The following is a 23,760-nucleotide window of genomic DNA, read 5'->3' as shown; positions in this document are numbered from 1 at the left end:
GGTTAACTGCTGAAGTGTACAGTTTCTTTTTAGAGTGATGAAAGTTCTCTAAAATTTATTATAGTGATAGCTATAGAACTTCATCAATATAATCACTAAATTTTTTAATTGAGCAAATGTATGGTATATGAATGTTATCTCAATAAAGCTGTTACCTAAATGAAGTCCTTTGATTTACAATCATCAATATTTCTAGTTTATTTCCAGCTCAAAGTTCTAAAAAACACACGGTCACTCTGGCTAAGTGCTGGTGATGAAATAATCTGCAATTCTTACAAAATTAACATCAAAGATGGCAGCTAGTCTCCCTTAGGTATGTGCTACATAATAGCTTAATTATATTCTAACTATTTCCTACAATAAAATTACCCAGCTAATTAAACTTCAAGATACTGCAGAGAAAACACTATAATTTCTCTGAACTTTCACAATGCTGAAACACATTTTTCCAATCTACTATTTAAGAATTATAACAATTTTTATTTGGGTTAATTTTAAAATTGCATTTGAATGTTCTTCAGAGGATAACTGAAGCTAAAAATCGTTTTATAAGCTGCATAAATACAACAGTAAGTGTTCGATGACAATAAAGACACAAAGCACTAAATACTATTGTAAAAGTTTTTCTTTATCAAAAACTATAATTCAAATATTAAGTAAAAGGAACTTAGTTAGGAAACAGTTAAATGAGAAGTATTTCCATTAACATTTTGAACTTTAGCTAGAAAGAGAATACTTATGAACATTACTTGAGCTCACACTAGATTTAGAGAACGATAAACAGAAATGAAAGTTCACTTGCCTTAGTGGAAGAGGAGAAGAAACAGGCTGACTGAGAATCAGATTATCATGTGGTGATAACTGGAAGATTTAAAATAATTTATTTAAAATAGGAAGGTGAGCTTCAAAACAATATTTTCTGATAAAAACATATAAATTAATGATGTTGTCCATGAAGTTTCCAGGTTTACCAGTCTAAAAATAGTTAATATCACTCATTAAGATCCTAAAAAGTAGTCCTGACCTCTGACCCCTTCCGAGAACTTCTTACTCTGAATCCTAACTCTCTTCTTCTGACTCAACTAATGTAATTTTAATAAATTTGCATTACAAGACTAAATTATTCACTTAATACCATAAAAATGTGGGTCAGCAAAGTGCTATACAGAACAATTTCATAGGCTGTTTGTAAACAATTCTTCCTGGAATAAAGCTGAGCTTATTCTTTACATATTATCTAGCTAATTTTGTGCTCTAAAAGCAGAGCTGAGCAGTTTCAACAGAAATTGAATAGCCTACACAGACTAAAATGTTTAGTATAAGGTCCTTAACAGGAAAATTTTGCCAGCTTCCGCTATAAAACAAATCTTCTGTGTGCTATATATACCCTGTCACTAAATACCTACAAGTAAGACAAGAAATGACATGTAGATATTCAGACTGATTTTAAGGGTCATCAAAATGATATTTTCCTAGACATCTTATCTGTATCAATACAATAATGCAACTAATTTTATCTGCATTTTCAAATTTATGCATATTTCTACAATTTTATAAATATCTATTTGACAAATGGTTTCTAATATTAAATGATACCAGATTAAGGGCTGTGGTACACAGTAAAACATACATAGTGATAATACCTGAAAATATTTTCTTTATATAAATCACACCATAAATTATTAAATAATCAGACAACTTACATTATCATGAGCACAAACAAAAAGAGGCATAGGGCTGGGGATACAGCTCAGTTGGTAGAGTGCTTGCCTCGAATGTATGAGGCCCTGGGTTCAATCCCCAGCACCACACACACACACACACACACACACACACACACACAAAGGCATAAACAAAAGAGAAAAGATACATTCAACTGGGAAAGAGATGGGGAAAATAATTCATAATCATTTAAAACTTCCCCATCACACCAAAGATATGGGCATTCCTTCCTACACTTCCTACAGTATATGCAAACGTATAACATTTCCATATATCCATTCTAATACTAACACTAACTTACAAAATGATTGCCAAAGGCACAAACCCTCAAATACTTAGAACAAATTTTAAGGGGAAAATCCCTTCTTGTATGTTCAAAATGTCTACTTTCTACCTACTTTTTAAACTTTTTAATCCTTTCTGTAAGGGAAAAACATTAGATGCCTGGGAGTGAGTTAATAAAATATGAAGGATTCAAACTTCAACATGAAATAGTATCTGGTTTTCTTTAGATCTCAATTATTTCTCCACTTAAAATTATTTTTATACCCAAAGGACTTAAAAACAGCCACATCAACAGCAGCACAATTCACAATAGCTAAACCGTGGAACCAACCTAGATGCCCTTCAGTAGATGAATAAATTTAAAAAAATGTGGCATATATACACAATGGAATATTACTCAGCAATAAAAGAGAATAAAATCATGGCATTTGCGGGTAAATGGATGGAGTTGGAGAAGATAATGCAAAGGGAAGTTAGCCAATCAAAAAAAAAAACAAAACAAATGCCAAATGTTTTCTGATATAAGGAGACTGATTCACAGTGGGGTAGGCAGGGGGAACATGGGAGAAATAGATCAACTCAGGGGAGAGGGGTGTGAGGGGAAGGGAGGGGACAGAGGGTTAGAAATGATTGTGGAATGTGATGGACATCATTATCCAAAGTACATGTATGAAGACACGAATTTATATACAACCAGAGATATGAAAAATTGTGCTCTATATGTGTAATATGAATCCATTATGATTCCACTGTCATGTAAAAAACATTTTAAAATAAATAAATAAAATCATTTTTATGTTATATTTTGATAGAGTCACTAATAAATTCACATGACACTCATATTAAGGAAATCTTACCTGAACTAAAATCCGTGGCCTCTGAGGAGATGGAAAAGGAACTTTATGCATAAAATGAGAAATATGCCTTAAAAACAAACAAACAAAAAACTCAATTGATTCCAAAGTGAAAACTATATGCCATAAACGTTAATATGTCATAACAAGTCAAAGGTGAGTCAAATCCCTATGTCCCTATAAATCTAAAATCCCTAATATTATAAAAAGAAATGAACAATCTTCAAAAATTATGTTCCTCATTGAAACTACTTCTGCCTAAATCCAATAACTTTTCACATTAATAGCTGTTCATATTCAACAATATTTATCAATGTCTCAAAAGACATTTTAACTTTTACCTCTATGTGTCAATGATGTGACTATTATAAAGAACCAATTTCTTACATTTATAATATATTTTTTAGTCAATTTTTCATATTTTGGAAGTGATACAACCATTTAAGGTGCTCCAGAAAAACGAAAGTTCCAATGCTTCTCAATGATGAACACTAAATTTTCTATCAAACAAGTTTAAAATACTATTACTGACTTCGTAAGTTTTTTCCCAGAATAAAACAGATAAAAAATTAGATCAATTGGTTTTGCTTTGAACACTATCAGAGAAAAATGGCAATTACAGTATAAAAAAATTTTGTTTTAGAAATAAGATGTTTTTTTATTTTTCCTTTAAATACTATTTCAAAATTAGGTTGTTTTCAGAAGTGAGATCATTTCAAATGGATAGAGAAAACTGAAATAAATTTTATTAATTTTACAGATATGTCTTAACTTTTTACTACATATACAAGATACTAGCAGGGGCTGGGATGTAGCTCAGTGGTAGAACACTGGTCTAGCAAACATAAAGCCCTGCATTCAATCCCCAGCACTATAAAAACAAACAAAACACCAGACATGACAGGAAATGTAAACAAATACATAAAGCTATCAGTCTCTACCATTAAAGTACTCACAACCTAAAGGAAAAAAAAAAGTGACAGTGGGAACAACCATCACAGGACATAAATCTTCTCCAAATACTGAAGTAGTAAGAATAACAGAAATGAACATTGTGATCCAAAATCCTTAAAGATTTCCAAGATTCATTCAGGGAGAATCTATGAGATCAAAACTATTTTTACAATAATACTAAGACATCATTTTCCTTTTTCACTGGATTAACAACTGCACTGATGATACAAAAGCATTGTGAATAAAACTGCTGGCACCTGAGAATCAAGGCAGTGACACCAACCAAACTGCAGTAGCAATTATTATATTCTTTAATACTATATGCTAATATAAAAAAGAACAATGAATTTCACTTAAGAATATTTTTGAAGGGCTGGGGGTTGTGGCTCAGTGGTAGAGAACTTGTTTAGAATGTGTGAGGTCCTGGGTTCAATCCTCAGCACCACATGGACACAATACCTTATTTTGTTTATTAATAACAAAATAAGGTATTGTGTCCATGTACAACTAAAAAATGTTTAAAAAGAATATCTTTGAGCAGTAAAATTAATCTTATTAAATCTCAACTCTGCCATACACAATAAAAAATTACTCTGTGTGGTAAAAGGGAACATATGCATAAAGCACTTCCATTGTAAACAGAAGTACGGTAATTGTTTTGAGTTTGGAAAACACAAGTTTATATAGCAAGTTTGAGTGATTTAGTTGACTTCCAACCCATGGAAAGCCAGAAAGATGACTGACAAATAAAAACTACCCAGTGTTGCATAGTCAGCAGATATTTTCTCTATAAAAATGAACAAAGTGAGCTTGTGGCTACAAGAAAAATAATTGATAGTACTTGCTGCTAATAATTAAATTCAAGTGAAAAATAAGAATTTCACCATCATGAACCTGACAGCTTCCTGATAATCAAAATTTCTTCTGATGAGATAGATGGTAATATTAACAAACATGTTTTTTTATATTGATGATAAACGTGTCTACATTATGAAGATGTGCTTGACTCAGCGAAATAGTATTTTCCAAATGACCAATTGTATAATATCGCAAAACTTTTGTTTTGGTACTAGAGAGGGTACTTTATCCCAAACTACATTCCCAGTCCTTTTTAGTATTTTTAAAATTTTTTTCAGAAAGGGTTTTGTTAAATTGACCCTGAACTTGAAATCCTCCTGCCTCAGCCTCCCAAATTACTGGGATTACAAGCATGCACTACCATGCCTAGAGTAAGGAATATTCTTAAAGGCTCATAATAAACCTAAATTATATCTGAGAACAAATTTAGATTTAAAAGTTCTAATATTGGCTAGAGACATAGCTCAGTGTTATAGTGCTTACCTAACATGCGTGAGGCCATGGGCTCAATCCCTAGTACCACTACCACCTCAACAAAAAATTCTAAAATTCCTCCAGATTAGGATCTTTAAGTTTTATAAAAAGCATTTTTTCTTGTTTGGTTGGTGTTTTGGTGCCGGGGTATCAAACCCAGGGCCTTCTGCATGCAATGCAAGCACTCTACCAACTAAGCTATATCCTCAGCCCCTATAAAAGCCTTTTTAAAGAGGCTCAAAATATTCATTTCAAACAATTCATCTCAAAACATTTATTTCATTGTTAAATAAAATTATTTTAAAAACCCTTTAAAAGTATGACAATTAAATATTACCTGAGAGAAATAAAATGATCATTTTCCCCAAATAACTCTCAAGAAATAAAAATTACTCAATAATTAGTACAAAAATACCACATAATAGAAAGGTCTGCCAAATTTTGAACCAAGAAACTTCTAACTTACTTCTCAATTGGAAGGACATGAGGTCCAGAGATTGAATAACGATAAAGAAAAGTCAGAAACTTCCTGAATGCATCAAAAAAAGGCCAGTGAGAAAGAAGGCAGATGCATTTGTTAGTGTGAATTGTTTTAGAATTATCTGATTTCCCATCTGCCAGGGGTGCTAAACCCAAAAGAAGTCTCTGTTTTTCTGTGAGATTCTCCTCGGAGTATGGTTCATAAAACTGAATAGCAGCACCATAAACCTGCAAAACAAGTAACATATTTAATACATATATTTTGTATCATTTATTCAAATCACATCATCTGTTAAATATTTAGCAGGTGTTTGCCATAAGCCAGGCCAGGTGTCAGGGACTAGGTACACAGTGATGAAAAGATAACACCCTTGCTTTCTTAGTGTACTTGAGAACTATATAGTAATATTCTTACATATTCTTTTATTGAAAAAAAGGTGTTTTAATTAAATTATACTTTTAAAATAAAGAGTGAAAGTTATGGGCTGGGGTTGTGGCTCCGTGGCAGAGCACTTGCCTCATGCAGGTGAAGCACTGGGTTCGATCCTCAGCACATTAAAAAAAATAAATAAAATAAAGTATATATGTCATCTATAACTAAAAATTAAAAAAATTTTAAAAAGAGTGAAAGTTATTATAACAATATTCTCTGCAAGAAAATGGTTGCAATTATTTAATAGAAAATTTTAAATAAGAAAATATAAATTCCAAATTTGACTTCAAGGTCTCCCTTCCAACTATGAGTCTATGATTCTAGGGCAAGGGATGTATATCAGTGGTGGAGTGCTTGCTTCATATGCACAAGGCCCTGAGTTTGATCCTTGGCATGGGATAGGGGAAAAGCTATGATTCTAAATCATGTTATATATTCAACAATGTCTTTTGCATTACTTTCAAAGCTTCTTTATCACAGAAAATGAACCAATGAAGGATCATCATTTGATATTCACAAAAAAAAGCATTTGGAAAGATGACAGAGTAAAAATTAATTCTTATTTCTCTGGATACAGTTGTTTTAACCAATTGGAAGAAGTATATGTATAATGGATTCTATTTAACCCATTCCTTTTTCTGTTATTCCTTGCAATATATAAAATTTAAGATTTGAAAATGTACAAGAAATCTGCAAACACTTTTATTAAAATACAAAGTACCTTTTCAGCTGAGGCTCCAGTTAACACAAATGTAGAAAACACAGGGAGAGGGTATTTGCTATTTGATGGCCAACATTCAATAGTTGCACCCATTGGTAAACAAAAAAGGGGAACAGATTCTGGTAGTGAAAATGATTCGTAATCTTCTTGAGGGTATCTACAAATTAGACCTATGAAAATAATGATAAATATTAGGTCATCATCTCTTGAATTTAGGTGCTCATAATCTGAACGATAATAAATTTGTTTTATTATTTCACATTGTACATATGTTCATCAAATAACTGAATGCTTCAGCAGGATTCATGTAGATTTTAATTCTCGAACATTAAAACTATTAAAATTGACTAAATGCTTAATATTTATCAAGCTTTATCTACAAAGGTTAGTGTGGGAGACCAACCTTACATGTGACTAAGTCACTCCCCGGCTGGGTGCTGAGGTGCTCAGTCGCAGAAATGTGGCAGAGCTTTCCCCACCCTTCTTGGGTTTGATGGTCAGTGTCTGGTGCATGGGTGTGTCTTGCTACAGCCCCATGGGTGAAGCTATACTCACCTGTTCCTTTGTAATATAACCCCTTGCCCTGTTTAGGATAGAATCTTCCATAGAAGTGCCTTGTGTGTGTCCCCTTCTCTTACTGTGCTCTTGGGTGTGGCCTACCCAGGTGTCAGTCAACCTGCTGACAGTGGACATCATGAAGATAGACTCAGCCCCCTGAAACCTGACCCCTTGCCTCATTTGAATAGCTTCTCCTCAATAAAAGGGGTCAGCGCATGCTCTCGCTCAGCTCTCTCTCTCTCCCTGTGGACCCTTAAGGTCAGAGGAACCGTCACAGGGACCCCAAAGAAAAAGGTATTTGTGTCTCTTGTGTGGTTATTTCGTGTAGCCCAATTAGCCCAGTTTAACTGGAGTGACCCCTGAGCCTTTTATTCACGAGAACAGAAACCCAGCAGGTTAGGTTAAGGCTAACAAAAAGGACAATCCTGTAGAAACACACATATACACTCCTAAAAATTCAGTTTATGGCCACAAACCATAAAGCATATTTTTTGAAATTTTCAATATGGTTATTTGCATATATTCATTCCACCAGTTCTCAATAACTTTCCCTCGTGGGACTTTTTATACATTAAAATATACATCTCATAGAAGTATATGTACTTTCTAGCACAAATGCAAAAAAATTCTCAAAAAAATAGCAGTTATCTATTTATGACATCATCAAAATAATGTTAACTCAAACTCAGCTTCTAAATAATCCCAGCTATTATAAAAAGTTTGAGCTTTAAGTAGCCTATGATTTTGCATTAGGTAGACTAGTCTTAAAAATGGCCCATGCATCTTCTATTGAACAAATTCTAGGAGCAGGGCCTTATATTATATTTTGTGGGACAAGAAACAGAAAACAGGTTGCCATCTCTGAAGCTCTTAAAGACAAAAGGAAATCATCACTAGATGTGGCCACAAAACAAAATGATAAACTGGGAATAAGAGTAGTTAGTTCTACCACTAGGGAGAATAGAAAATTAAGAGTGCAGGACTCTAATTTTAAAAGGCTGAATCTGCAATCTTATAATTAAGATCTGTATGTTTGGTATTTTGAGGTCTCTGGAAATTGAACATTTCAGGCTGGGACTGTAGCTCAGGCATAGAGCGCTTGCCTAACACATGTGAGGCACCACATAAAAATAAAAATAAATAAAACAAAATAAAGGTATTGTGTCCATCTACACCTAAGAAAAAAAAGAAATTAAATACTTCAACAGTGTATCATAAACCTACAAATTAGTTTACAATATTTTTCATTTTTGTGAAATATAATTACATATAAACTACTGAATTTGACTAAATTTATTGTAAATATTTTAAAAGATAAAGAAAAATATATAGCTTTCCCCTATTTTCTTATTTTTACATTTTAGTAATTTATTCTTTTTCTATTTATTGATTTATTTTAGTTATATATAAGATAAGGATTCATTTTGACAAGATTATAAAAGCATGGAACATTAAGTTGTTTTGATTCAGTTCCCAGTACTTCCCATTTCCCTCCCCTCTTCCCTCTCACTGTTCCCTTTCCTCTATCCTATTGATATTTTTGCTATTTACTTATAGTTTTTTCTTACATTAGTGTTGTGTGGATTGTACATGATGGTGATTCACTGCAGTATATTCATACATGTACACAGGAAAATTAGGTCAGATTCATCCCACTGTTCTTATCTCTTCTCCCTCCTCCCCTTTTTTTAAAATGTGGTTTTTTAGATGTTGATGGATATTTATTTATTTACATGTGGTGCTGAGAATTGAACCCAGACAAGCATTCTACCACTGAGCCACAATTCTAGTCCTATCCCTTCCCTTTAATACTCTTTGTCTATACCGCTCTTCTATTCTATTTTTCATCCCCCACCCCCTTATTATATTTTAGCTTCTGTGTATCAGAGAAAACATTCAACCTTTGACTTTTGGGGACTGGCTTATTTCACCTGGAATGATAATCTCCAGTTCCATCCATTTCCCAGCAAATGCTATACTCTCCCTCCCTCTTTCTCTCCATACACATACACACACACACACACACACACACACACACACACACAGACATAATCACATTTTCTTTATCTATTCATCTGTTGAAGGTTATTTAGTTTGGTTCCACAGCTTGGCTATTATGAATTGCGCTGCTATAAACATTGATGTGTCTGCATCACTGTACTAAGCTGAATTTATTTTTTTTAATATTTATTTTTTAGGTGGACATGGACACAACATGGACACAACACAATGCCTTTATTTTTATGTGGTGGTGAGGATCGAACCCGGGTCCCGCCTGTGCTAGGTGAGCGCTCTACCACTGAGCCACAATCCCAGCCCCTATGCTGATTTTAAATCTTTTGGATATATACCAAGGCATACGATAGCTGGGTAGTAAGACAGTTCCATTTCTAGTTTTTTGAGGAATCTCCATACTGCTTTCCAAAGTGGCTACACTAATTTGCAGTCCTACCAATAATGTATGAGTATACCTTTTTCCCCACATCCTCACCAACACAGTTATTTGTATTCTTGGTAATTGCCATTTTGACTGGAGTGAGATGAAATCTCAATGTAACTTAAAAAAAAATTTGTAGTTGTAAATGGACAGAATGCCTTTATTTTATTTGTTTATTTTTATGTAGTGCTAAGGATCAAACCTAGTGCCTATACATGCTAGGCAAGCGCTCTGCCACTGAGATACAGACCCAGCCCATCAATGTAGTTTAATTTGCATTTCCCTAATTGCTAGAAATATTGAACATTTTTTCCATATATTTTTTGACTCTTTACATTAGCTTTTCCCTACTTCCTACAAAGTATGAAGTTAAAGAGAAGAGTTACCAGAGAACTGACACCTGCTTATTATTTAAATGTGAGGCTTAAAAAAAACATTTTTTTCATATTAATCTTCCAGACAGCATCTAAAAACATATGGATAAGACAAAACTAAGAATCAACAAGATACGGGTTAGAGTCCCAGTACTGATACTAACATATCATAAACAGGCTTTGTTTCTTTTTTTAACCTTAGCTTACTCCACAATGCACATATATATAAAATATGTCCTGAAAAATGTACTTACCAGCTTTGTAAGATATAGTGTTAGTCTTTGCCACTGATTTCTTATAACATAAGTACACTGCAGATCCCCACTGAGTTAAGAGAGAGAAAGAGAGAAATAATATTTAATTTTAAAAGACAGTAACTAGACAAAATATAGCATCTCCAGATACTATAGTATATATTATCTAAAATGTAGTAACAGATTTTTCTCTGCTAGGTATTTTCAGTTTGTTATTCTGTGTTTTATTGGCATCATTGCCCAGTTTTCTTTTGGAAGTAAAATTAAACTGTTGTTCTTGTTATTATTCCAATAATGTGAGGAAAAGTTGACCTTTTGATACAAAACTAAGCCATAACAATTCAGATAGTTATTCTAAGTCCAAGCCTTGGGCAGAAATGATAAATTAAGAAGTATCTATTCATCTGCATACCTTCCATTTGACTCCATACCCCTTCCAGATATTACAAGAATTTTTCTGAAATCTTTTATGCCAAAACTCAAAGAGTTGTAATTTGCTATATCCATTTTCTTATTTCTCATCATTTTCTGAATCCATTCCAAATTGGACCTTTTTTTTTGGTACCAGTGATTGAACCAATCCCCACCCCTTTTTATTTATTTATTTATTTTATAGTTGTAGATGGACAGCCAGCCTTTATTTGTTTATTTTTTATGTGGTGCTGAGGATGAAATCCAGCACCTCACACATGCTATGCAAGCCCACTGCCACTGAGCTATAGCCCCACTGCTTGCTTGCTTATTTATTTATTTATTTATTTATTTATTTATTTATTTTGAGAGAGGGTTTCAGCTAAGTGTCTGAGGCTGGCTTTGATTTTGCAATCCACCTGTCTCAGCCTCCTGAGTCACTGGGATTGCAGGTATGCACCACCACATCTGGCTAGGCCTCTTTTTACACACCTGAGCTAAGAGTGAGGTATTTTAAAAATAACATATAATAATTGTACATATTTATAAGGTATAATGTGATATTTTAATACATGTATATAAAGTGTAGTGACGTAAGAGTGATTTTTACATTTTTAAAGGGTTGTTTATTAGGGCCTGGACTAGGCTTGTGGCAATGAAGTGGGTGAGAAGTGGTAAAGTTCAAGATACGTTTTAAAATTAGTCAATAGAGTTTACAGAAGAACAGAATGAGTAGTAGAATTCTAAGAAAGGTTAGGATTATTCTAAGGATAACTAGTCTGATTATTAGTCTGAGTAACTAGAAAAGTAGAATTTCTATTTGAAGGCTATGGAGTTCAGCAGATTTGGAAAGACACAGTAGGAGTCCAATATTGATAATGTGAAATTTGAGATATTCTATTAAATAAGATACCTAAAAAGAAATAATAAATGAGAGGAATCCAGGTTAGACACATAAACATAGATGGCATCCACACATAGCCTGTATTTAAATAATCAGATCATCAAGGGAATGAGTTTAGATGGTGAAGATAAATGGAGTGAGGATTGAACCCAGGGGGCACTCCAATACACAGGAGTTTGGGAGACAGAAAGGCATCTGCAAAGGCAGAAAAGTAATGATGGGTGATATAGTAAGAAAAACAAGGTAGGGCTGGGGTTGTGGCTCAGAGGGAGAACGCTTGCCTCGCATGCGTGAGGCACCAGGTTTGATCTTCAGCACCACATAAAAATAAAACAAAGATATTGTGTCCACCTTTAACTAAAAATAAATATTAGAAAAAAAAAAAAGAAAAACAAGCTAGTACATGAGAGAGAATACATCCTGCCTTCCTGCCATGGTTTCCTGAAAAAAAAAAAAGATCACCTATATCAAAACTTTCTAAAAAATTGAGACAGGAAACTGATAATTGGACTCAACAAGAAATCTTGATGGAATGATAGAGACAAAATAAACAGAGTCAAAGTGAGGAATGGGACAAAATGTACTCAACTCTTTTGAAAAGTTTTATTATTAAGAACAATGGAAGGAGCAACAGAAGGAGGAAAATATGGGACCAAAAAATTTTGTAAAGATATCTTGCAGTATACTACTTTGGATTCTGTAGGAAATAAATTTTGATAGGGAAAATCTGATGATTCAAAAAAAATTAGGGAGAGTTGCTGAAGCCATGATCTCAAAGCTGTGTATGGTATGGAACCCAGCACACAAGTTGGGAGTGGGGGTAGTTAGAGACAGCATATTGCTTTTGCAGTTAAAAAGGAATAGTTATGGCTTTTGGGGGAGGGGGGAGTTGGTACTGAGGATTGAACTTAGAGGCACTTAAAACACTGAGGTTCATCCCCAGCCTTTTTTTGTTTTTTTTTTTTTTGTTTTGTTTTTTTTTTTGTTTTTTTTTTGTTTGTTTGTTTTGTTTTAGAGACAGGGTCTCACTGAGTTTCTTAGGGCCTTGCTAAGTTGCTGAGGCTGGCTTTGAACTCATGATCCTCCTGCCTCAGCCTCCTGAGCTGCTGGGATTACAGGCATGTGCTACCACGGCTGGCTAGGTTTTTAAATATTTTTTTAAAAAAGGGTTTTGCATAGCTTCTTTTGAAAATACAACTAAAATACTTTCTCAAAATGAAATAGCCAACATCTTCAAAAACATATTTTTCAAGTCTGTGATTATGCTATGTTTTTTTCAAGAAAAGATTCATTTAGAATTATGCTTTTTTCCCTCCAGTGGCTAACTTTACCAGTGCAAAAGAATCACTTACCATACTATTATTGAGATTCTTGTCGACTTTGCAGAATGTGTGTGGTGGACTTTCTCCTTTACTGGGTATAATAATACATATGTCTGTGACAGCCAATGTATTCTGAGTCACATTTTCAGAGGCTCTTCGATAAGTGACATAAATCCTTTGTGATGAGGTACTGCCACTAATATTTGCAGGATGCCCATAAGGAGTACTTTGAATAATTTCACAACCCTGTTTCAATCTTTCTTTCCAGTCATATAAAACCCTAAAAAATAAATATATAAATACACAACAAAGCACCCTTAAATTTGAAAAGTTATATTCTCAGGCATTATAAATTAATTCTAAAATGTAGAAGTGTGGCACACTGTATTAGATGTATTAAATTAGACAATTAGATTGTTTATTAAAACCAAGCATCTTCTTTAGAAAAACCAATGTATATTTTGCCCAAAGTTAAAATTTTACAAAAGGTTACATGCCCAGACAGTATAGAACCTTCTTGCACATTTTTATCTCCAATATATCCCTCATCTTTAAGAGTGATATATTTTTAATTTCTCTAAGAGTTTAATTTCTCCAAGAAAAAGAAAAATAACTTCAAATATATCTTTAATAAGAGTCTGTGTGAAAGGGCTGAAGATAGTAGTGGTAGAGCACTTGCCTGGCAAGCCCAAATCCCTGGAGTCAATCCCTAGCACCCAGAAAAGAAGGAAAAAAAGGCAGGGTAAAAGACAGCTTTTTTCTTCTTTACTCTGTGGGGTAAAATCATAAGCTTTTAATAAAGAACAGGCCAAGCATTATTTTTTTAAGTCTTCCAAATTCTTAAAGCACTTGGGAACACCAAGAAAACTTCATACTTACAGATTAGGTTATTTCCTCACAGAATTCACTAACTTCAGAACGAAGTCCTTTACATTGGTTAAAAAAAAAGTTTAAAGCTCTACTACTTTAAATATGTCTCTGATTTTGATATAAAAATGGTTATAACAGGCAACATCTTCAAAATCAATAAAAATTCCTGGAAATGCCATTATATAAACAAATTTAATGCCAAGAATTGGTCACATTATTTTTTCTAATAAAATTATGCCTTCCTAAATAATTATAATTTCCCTTTTTATCCTAGCTCTCAACAATATTTTACTGAAAATTCAGAGTTATATTTGATGTTCAATCACAACTGTGTTAACCTTAATGTTAGCTTAAGTGCTTGGTTTTCTTCTTTTTGGTCTTCTTTTTCTTTTTTTTTTTTTAACCAAAAGAAAAAGAGAAACCTAATAACAGAGAAGATATAAATGAATTCAAGTTCCTGCCAGCTCTTATTAGCTGTTTTATTTTAGTCAATACTTAAACTTCTCTGAGTCTTATACCACTTAAGTATAAAATCAAACATTTTAGCTTCAAAGGATATTATAAAAGAAGTGAAAAGATAAGCCACAGAATAGAAGAAAATATTAACAAACCATATAACTAATAAGGGATTGTACCTAAAATACATAAAGAACTAGTACAGCTCAACAAAAAAAGACATCCCAATTAAAAAATGGGCACAGAGGGGCTGGGGATGTGGCTCAAGCGGTAACGTGCTCGCCTGGCATGCGCGGGGCGCTGTGGGTTCGATCCTCAGCACCACATAAAATAAATTAAAGATGTTGTGTCCGCCGAAAACTGAAAAATAAATACTAAAAAATTCTCACTCTCTCTCTCTCTCAAAAAAAAATGGGCAAAGAATTTGAACAGATATTTCTCCAAGGACACACAAATCTGCGGAGTAAGCACATGAGAAGATACTCAACATCATTAGCCATCAGATGAATGCAAATCAAGACTGCAATGATTTATCATCTCACACCCATTAGGGCAGCTATAATTTAAAGGCAAATATGAAATATTATCTAGGATATGAAATATTAGCTGGGATATAGAGAAACTGAAACCCTCATACACCACTTGTGGGAATGCATAATGGTGGAGATGCTTTGGAACATTCTGGCAGTTCCTCAAAAAGTTAAATTCAGGATTACCACAAGACCCTAGCAATTCTACTCCTAGGGTTTTTTTCACAAAAATGAAAACATGTGTCTACATAAAAACTTAAACATGATTATTCAGCAGCATTATTCATATAGCCAAAAAGTGCAAATATCCCAAATATCCATCAACGGATGAATGTATAAATAACGTATGAGCCATATGATAGAATACTATCCAGCCATATGAAGGAATAATGTGTGGACACATACTACAACATGGATGAACATTGAAACCATCATGATAAGTGAAAGAAACCAGTCATTAAAGACTACATATAGTATTTTTCCATTTGCATGAAACATTCCAAATAGAAAAATCCATAAAAACCGAATGTAAAATGTGATTGCCTAGGGCTGAGCGGTTAGGTGAACTGGGTAGCAACTACTACAAGTACAGGATTTCTTTTGGGCATGATAGAAATGTCTAAAATATATTGTGGTAGTGGTTGTGTAACTCTGTGAATATATTAAAAACCCACTGAATGGTATACTTCAAATGGGTGAATTTTATGCTATGCAATTGTATTTAAGTTGTTACATACAAATAAAAAGTTCAATACAGTACCCTAAGTAAGGCTCTAATCTACCTCAAGATTCTTGTTTGACACATAGTTAAGCATCCATCTAAAATCATTATAACATGCTTAAGGTATTATGTCCATCTAAAAATATTAGAGACAGGCAGAGAGGGATGGAGGGGAGTACACAGCTACCATATCTCTATTAATGAACTAAATGAATCATTAACTTTAAAACCTACAAGTATATTATTTGGATCAATAACTATAATTCATTTTTAAAAACTACTTACCCCAGGTCTGTAAGTGGAGGTTTATCTCTTCCTCTTCTATAACAAAGGTAAATCTGGGGACCCACAAGACTCCCATTATTGAGATCCGCTGACAGTCCGGTTGGAGTAACGTCAATGCACACATAATCCCGTGGTACTTCTTCCCCAAGAGATTTAATAATAACTGAAACATCTGTGATAGGTTCTTTTGGTTTAGCTACTTTATGACAGGCATCATTGAAGTGAATTTCTTCTTCAAGAGGTTTTGAAACATCAGTTAGTCCTGCTACAACAAAGTAGTCAGCAACCCGAGGTCCCTTGTCTTCAATCATCTTCCATTACAGAAAGTACATCTAAAAGAAAAATCAGAGTGGTATGGTACTATAATAAGCCAAGTAAAGATAAGTGGTTGGTGTACAAATAAGAACAACAAAACTATTAAAAGAGTAGTAGCTCCAAGCATCACACACAAAAAAAAGAGCAGTAGTATCTCTCCAATATTCATACTAGTATTATATATTTAACCTTTATAAGTAAAGAGCATACATTTTTGTAAGAATGATTATCATCAGCATTTTGTTTATTATAAAAATAATGCATTAATTTCTAATTTTAGCTGGGCATGATGATTCATTCCTATAAACCCAGAAACTCAGGAGGCTGAGGCAGGAGGATCACAAACTCAAGGCCAGCCAGGCTCAGCAACTTAGTTCAGCCCTAAGCAACTCAGTAAGACCCTGTCTCTAAATAAAATACAAAAAAGGGCTGAGGATGTGGCTCAGTGGTTAAGCACCTCTGGGTTCAATCCCCAGTACCAAACAAACAAAAACAAAAAACAAATAAATAACCACTAGCACAGGAAGATAATAGTTTGTTTCAATCAGACCCTGGGCTGGGTTGAATTTAGGCCATCTTCAGGCCCAAGGAAGCTCCATCTGAGAAATTAAGAATAAAAGTGTTCTCAAGCTATTGATATCCCTGGGAAAGCAAAGCAAATGCAAAATCATTCTAGGTCCACTCAACACAAGTTTTCTATAATTTCAGCCCCTATTCTAAAAACACACAAGGAAAAATCCACCATGAATGAGTCTCAGCAAACAGAAGAATTTCAAATAATAAATGTAGGGAAGAGATTATAACTGTTAATACATGCACATAATAAATTCAAAGGAAAATACACAAAGCAAAATTTACCATATTTGTAAACACTTTAATAATAAAATCTTCTCCAACTGTCAATTATCATTTAACCTTATTTTTTAAACTAGGAGAATACAGTAAACAATACTGTCATTATTCATATACCTCTATTATTGGAAAAATGTTATTTGAAACAGAATTTCCCAGCCCGTGTTTCAGAAGTTATACTTAGTTCCTACAAATGAAAAGAAAGGATTCCAACGACAAATAAATTAGGTATATATACTTTACACCTCTTTGGAATATTTGCTATGTGGCAGGGAATAGGGGTAAGAGAATAACAAAGCTCAGCAGTCTGATAAGGTAGCTGATTAACCTGGCTTAACCCAGAATTTCTGTAGTCTATTTGAGCAATCAATCCTGTCTGACTCCCTAACAACAAGAAAAACCCTTACAACAAGCCTTAGAAAATGCTAGTTTGAAGTAAATAACTGGGGGCTGGGGTTGTGGCTCAGCGGCAGAGCGCTTGCCTAGCACATGTGAGGCCCTGGGTTCAATCCTCAGCACCACATAAAAATAAATAAAGATATTGTGTCCAACTAAAAAATAAAAAAATTAAGAAGAAAGTAAATAATCTTTCCTATGGACAATAAAAAGCTTAGGGCAAAGAAATTCTTTTGTGTAATATATGCTTACTTGTTCATAATTACAACCATTTTCATCACTATCCCAAGCTCATTTTATTTTCTATATTACTAATATCATGAGTTTCCAAAATTCCACCACATTTCTTATAATGTGTATTCATTCACTGTTTAAAGATACTCTGTAAATTCTCTATTTTCTTAGAAAATGAGCCTAAATAAGGATTAAATGTTCCCACTTATTTTATTAAGATGTTATTAAGATGGCTCCCATGCAACAATTCCTTTACACACAAGTGCTAAACTTTTCAGATACTCCTCTTAGACCAACATTAAGATGGATGTAATAATCTGTTCTCCTGAGGAGACTGTTAAATGCCACCTCATTACTTTCAGGTGACTGCATAAAATATGTGCTCTACCAAACAGCAGTTTTAACCAGTTAACAACCAATTTATTTTTAAAAAGTAGTAAAAAAAAAAAAAAACCCACAAAACTACTTTTTTTAGATTTTACCTAACTTTTTAAATCCACTTCATTAGCCTTTAAAAACAAATTTTAATGGCTGTATGATATTTTATTTTATGGCTAAACATTACTGATCTAACTTTATTTATTGCTGATCATTTATAACTTCCATATATTTTTCTAATATTTTTAAATGCTATAAGTAAATAACCTTGAACATAAACTTCTTGCCACAACTCATTACTTTATAGGATAAATTCATTTAAGTGAAATTATTAGATCACAAATTACATTGCCTCTGAGTTTATGTGCTTCTAAGTGTCTGTGAATTTTAAATTGTAAGTCCTTGATAGATAGTGGTTTTAGAAATTACTTTGGTATAGCACTTTCATTATAACAAATAAATTAAAATATGTTCCTTTTTTCCTAGATTCTAACTTCATGTTATTTAAAGTAAAGAATAAAATCACTATGCCATATAATAGTTTTATGTGTTGCTGTGCAGGAAAAGGGGAAAGAAAATGGAAATAATACCACCACAAAAGCATAGATATTTATAAGCTTTTCTGGAAAATTATTACCTTAGCTTTGGAAATAAACAGCTATTATACTGATAAACAAACATTTGTGAGAAACGGATATAAAAATTGCTTTCCATTAGATCTCCCTGGTTTACAAGTTTTAATAATTTGATTTCATTCACAATTGAATATAGTAAATAATGAATAAAAGAGAACAAGGTTTTGTTCTTTATCAGTAAATATAAGAAAAAAAATAGAGCATTTGGGGAAAGCAGTCCAAATCACACATGAAAACCTAGACTTTTTAATATTATCATCAGAGCAAAAATTTCTACCCAATTAGGAGGTAAATTTAAATTCATTTTTGGAAATTGGGGATCAAAAAAAACTGTTGCATTTGATCCAACAGTTCTCTAAATAATAACAGTAATATAAAACCCTGAAATAACTTAACTCAAGCTAAAGTTACAATAACACATCATTAATCAATGATAGTTTCAAAACTGTTTGACATGCTATAAATAAGATATTCATAAGACATAGATATCCATAAGACAGATATAGATAAGATAGATATAGATATTCATAAGATAGATATAGACAAGATATTCATAAGATAAAATGTTCACAGGAGTCTTAAATTTCAGACACCTACTTAGCTAGTATTTCACTTTAAATGACATTTATTTTCTTTGAAAACAGAACAGGTATAAGAGAACTAACCTGGAAAGTCACTACAAGAAGCTCTTACTCATTCAGTAACTAATGAAGACTGGTTTGTTTTACTCCCTTTCTACCTCTGAAATTCTTTTTTTCTTTTTAAATTTTTTTAGTTGTTGACGGACCTTTATTTTATTCATTTATTTATATGCGGTGCTGAGAACCGAATTCAGTGCCTCATACATCCAAGGCAAGTGCTCTACCACTGAGCCACAATCCCAGCCCCTGAGATTCTTTTTTTATTTCTTATTTCATTAGGACAAAATAGTAAAGCATTTGCTACCTAGGTTAATTCTAAGGACAAGAAAAGGCAAGAGTGAAAATTCAAAGGAAACATTTTAAAAATTAAAAAACAAGAAATTCTGCATATAAAAAGTTTTATTAAATTACTAACTACTACTGCAATGCCAAAACAAGTAAAACCCTTCCAGATGGGACCTGCTAAATAATCACAAACTCATTTATATATGAAAAAGGCAGATAACACAATGAACTAGTTTAATGCTCCCCCCACATAACCTTCAGTTTGCTTAAATAAACTGGAAAATTTTTTCTGCCTATTTACATAATTTCCTAGTTATTCCAGCTCATCTTATCAAAACTAAACTAGTCTCTCCATTCTCATTGTTTCTAAACCTTAATTTTTCATCCAAGCAAGGTAATTTAATCTATTATCTTTTGAATATAGCTTTGCTATTTTCCTCATTGATTACATACTATTTCCTCTTTCTAGTTGATATGTTCATATTTTTCAAAAAACTTCAAATGGATTTTCGTTTCAGCTTTATGAATTGTACAAAGCACCCAAGAAAAAGGACTATCAATAATTTCATTCACAATAACAAATCAGATTTGTATTTTACCATGTTTCTAAATATTTAAGAACAGAAAACATCCTTCTAATCCTCATACAGCTACAGAGAATATAAATATTGAATTTTATTTTATAAGCATTTTCCAAATTATTATAATTGGTCCTTTCCAACTTGAGCCCAACAGAATGGCTCCCACAAATAAGGGTGGCAAGAAGATGAAAGACTGTTCTGCCGTCAATGAGGCAGAGACCCAAGAATGCACCATCAACATTCACAAGCACATCCACAAAGTGGGCTTCCAGATCTGGAAATTTGCCGTAAAGGAGATGGGATTCCAGAAGTGCACACTGACACTATGTTCATCAAAGCTGTTTGAGATAAAGGAATAAGGAATGTCTATATTGTAATTCACGTGCATCAGGAAAACATAATGAGTATGAAGATTCACCAAGTAACCCCTATACTTAAGTAACCTATGTTCCTGTTACCATGTTCAAAAATCTATAGTCAATGTGGTTAAGAACTAATTGTTGATTGTCAAATAAAGTTATAAAACTTCAAAAAAATTGCTATAATCATCACATCTATACTTAAAAACTACACAGCACAGCATCAAATACAAATATACACTGTAACCACTATCCCACTATTCCATTCCCAGAGAGTACCCAAAATACTACAGGTAAGTGTTTTAAAATATTTATTAAGTGAATGTTTACTATTTTACATATTTACTTATGTTTAATTATTTATAAAAATATTTATTAAGTGAAAGTATACTTCCTCAAGTATATTATATTAGATGTAGTATCTTTTTTCCCTACAATTCAGAATCATTTTTTTAAACCTCAATTAAATACTATGGTTACTGACACAGATCAGCTAGATTTGAGTCTGTAACTATAACCACCATTATCAAGGCCCTAAACAAAAAATAAAATATATTGAATAAGTAATCTATTAATTAAATTCAATTAATTTTTAATAAATACTTATTGAGATGTGACATTATTCTAAGAGGGGCCACTGCCTTCAAAGTTTCTTGTGTAGTTCTACCTTTCCTTACCTCTTTGTATACTTTTATTCCACTTTTATCCATCTTTTCTCCTATCATCCCCCCAGATGCCAAGTGCTTGCTTCACCCCGCCCAAAGTTTCCCTATCAGTCTCTCCCCAGAAGCCCCATGCACAGAAGTTACACCTACTTTGTTTTCTCTCTCCCCTACCTCCTTGAAAACTAGCAAGTCCTTCAGCATCAGCATCCCATGGAGATTTTTAAAGGAAAGAAATCTGATTTGCATATCATTCTTAAGAGGACACTGATTTTTTTAAAGGTTAACCCACCCAAGGCAAACTTGATTTTTTTTTTTTAAAAGTAAGCATTAATAACACAAATTGATGGACTATGTGGAGGAGATTTCCTGGACAAGAGGGACTCACTTGTCTACTTTGGATATACTGACTTTAATACCTATCCCCGAGAAAAAACTAACAAGAAAATCAAAACATACATGTGTAATTTAACAGCTCTCTTCTGAGACATAACTAACCCCTGATTTATAACAACAACAACAACAAAAACTTATAATAGGAATAATTGGCATTTGGAAGGGAAGGATATCTCATTACTAGTTATAGTCCAACCCTTCATTTATAGCCAAAGAAACTGAAAAACAGAAAGTGGCTAATAGAAGGATTTTGGCTAGTTAGTGGCAGAGCCCCAGCAAGAACTTAAGTCTCTTAATTCAATATTCTTTACATTGAGAATTTTGCCTCTAACAAATAGTATTATTGAATTAATACTAATCCAAAGGACATCTTAAGGCATCTTCTTTCAATAAACTATTCTGTGTCACTTGTTACTCATATGAAAAACAAAAACTACTCACACACTACTGAAGGTTTCTGTCTGAATATCAGATTTTAATTTGTGAATCCTGCAGGTCTCAGTTTTAAAAATACTGTTTTGACAATAAGAATTGAGTTTAAATTAATTTCAATCCAATTATTTCTTGAATAAAGTCCCAAACATTTTTAAATAAAATGATTACATACTTTGTTTTCATTTAATTAAGAAACAATAAACAGGGCTGGGGTTGTGGCTCAGTGGAAGCGCTCTTGCCTAGCACATGTAAGGCACTGGGTTTGATCCTCAGCACCACATAAAAATAAATAAAGTTATTATATCCATCTACAACTAAAAATATATGTTTTTTTAAAAGAAACAGTAATTTCCAAATACCAATTCTTCCAGACAAGTGTATATTTGGAAAAAAATCAGATAAAGAAGAGTAAGATAGAAAGTAAAAGAATAACAAAGGGTACAAAGAGTAAATGTGTAGAGTATTAAGTAGTATGAGATTTTTTTATAAAACACCTATTTTGGGGGTATTCATGTGTGGCATCTCATTCCTAAAAGAAAAACACACACATGTAAGACACCTCAAATGTAAACTCAAGCAACTTCCATATATATAACATGTTTCAAAGAAGCCGATGCCCAAAAGTACTTTCTCTTTACACCTTTTAAATGGAATCAGTTTCAAATCCTTAACAACAGAGATGATAGAAATCTCATGAAATAACCAGTTTTCTGAGCAAGATAATAAGCCACATTGCATTACAGAATTTCATATGCCATTAACGTATTTTCTTTAAATTGAATAACTTAGTAAGTTGTAGTTATGAGAAATTTTAAACACCAAATATAAAGATGTGCAACTGATGATATCTTAAGAGGATAGCTAGACCAATTGTATTGTGCCAATTTACTGTAAGTTAGCTTTATAATGCTAGTTATAGCTTTATAAAGGAATTTCAATAAGAGTCAAAATTTCTACAGGAAAACAAGTGCAGAAATCACAAGCATATCAAGAGAAAGAAACCACAGCTTTACCCAACCTGGAAAAAATATTAATGACAGGGAAATGGCAACAGAAAGAATGGTAACTTTAATTGCTAACTTTGGTAATGATTAACAATTCTAAATAATTTTGATTTTCTATTTGTCATAGAAGATGAGACTAATATAAAACCCGTCACCACATAAAGTGTTTGCAAAGTTGTTTCTACTAATATAGAAAATATATCAGTTTTTTCTTTATTTTCCATACAGGCATAAGAAAATAGAATAGAAAATTACTAGAACATCTTTGATTGTAAACATTAAGTTATGGTCCACAGAATGATATGTCAACGTGTGTCCTGCAACTACACATTAAACCATATCTTTCAGCACAGGTGTCCTCAAATAGCCATTTCATTCTTCATTCAAAACACTCTTTCAAAACTTTCATTCTGAGATAACTGTAGATGCATATTCAGTAGAGAGAAATAATAGCAATGCCTTTTACTTAATCTTTCCCAAGGTAACATCTTGCAAAGCTGTACTACCATATCACAGTTAGAATATTGACAATGATACAATTAATTTGTCTTATCCTTATTTCCACAGTTTTACTTATATTCATCTGTGTGTATTTATATTTAGTTTTATTAGTTATATCACATGTACACAGTACCATAGATCAATCACCAATGTCAAGACACAATGGATTTCCATTATAAGGAT

The 23,760-nt window shown here is 32.8% G+C and overlaps 1 protein-coding gene across 7 annotated transcripts in view; it reads right to left on the bottom strand.

Moving 5' to 3' along the window:
• The window catches only part of DENND4A (DENN domain containing 4A), a 114,031-nt gene that overhangs the window by 64,361 nt on the left and 25,910 nt on the right, over window positions 1-23,760 (bottom strand). For all 7 annotated transcript variants that reach the window (XM_081291200.1, XM_081291199.1, XM_081291196.1 and 4 more), the window contains exons 2-8: window positions 15,904-16,235; window positions 13,072-13,321; window positions 10,405-10,474; window positions 6,782-6,951; window positions 5,614-5,855; window positions 2,865-2,931; window positions 803-861 (exon numbers count right to left, since the gene is read on the bottom strand). In XM_081291200.1, the coding sequence (XP_081147326.1) occupies window positions 803-861; window positions 2,865-2,931; window positions 5,614-5,855; window positions 6,782-6,951; window positions 10,405-10,474; window positions 13,072-13,321; window positions 15,904-16,214 (1,169 nt within the window). In that variant the 5' untranslated portion in view covers window positions 16,215-16,235. The remainder of the gene's footprint in view (window positions 1-802; window positions 862-2,864; window positions 2,932-5,613; window positions 5,856-6,781; window positions 6,952-10,404; window positions 10,475-13,071; window positions 13,322-15,903; window positions 16,236-23,760) is intronic.

This window comes from Spermophilus citellus (genome assembly GCF_964194105.1).
Source record: "Spermophilus citellus genome assembly, chromosome: 4".
NCBI lineage: Eukaryota > Metazoa > Chordata > Mammalia > Rodentia > Sciuridae > Spermophilus > Spermophilus citellus.
Note: the sequence above shows the minus strand (reverse complement) of the source record. Positions and strands in the feature narration are given on the sequence as shown.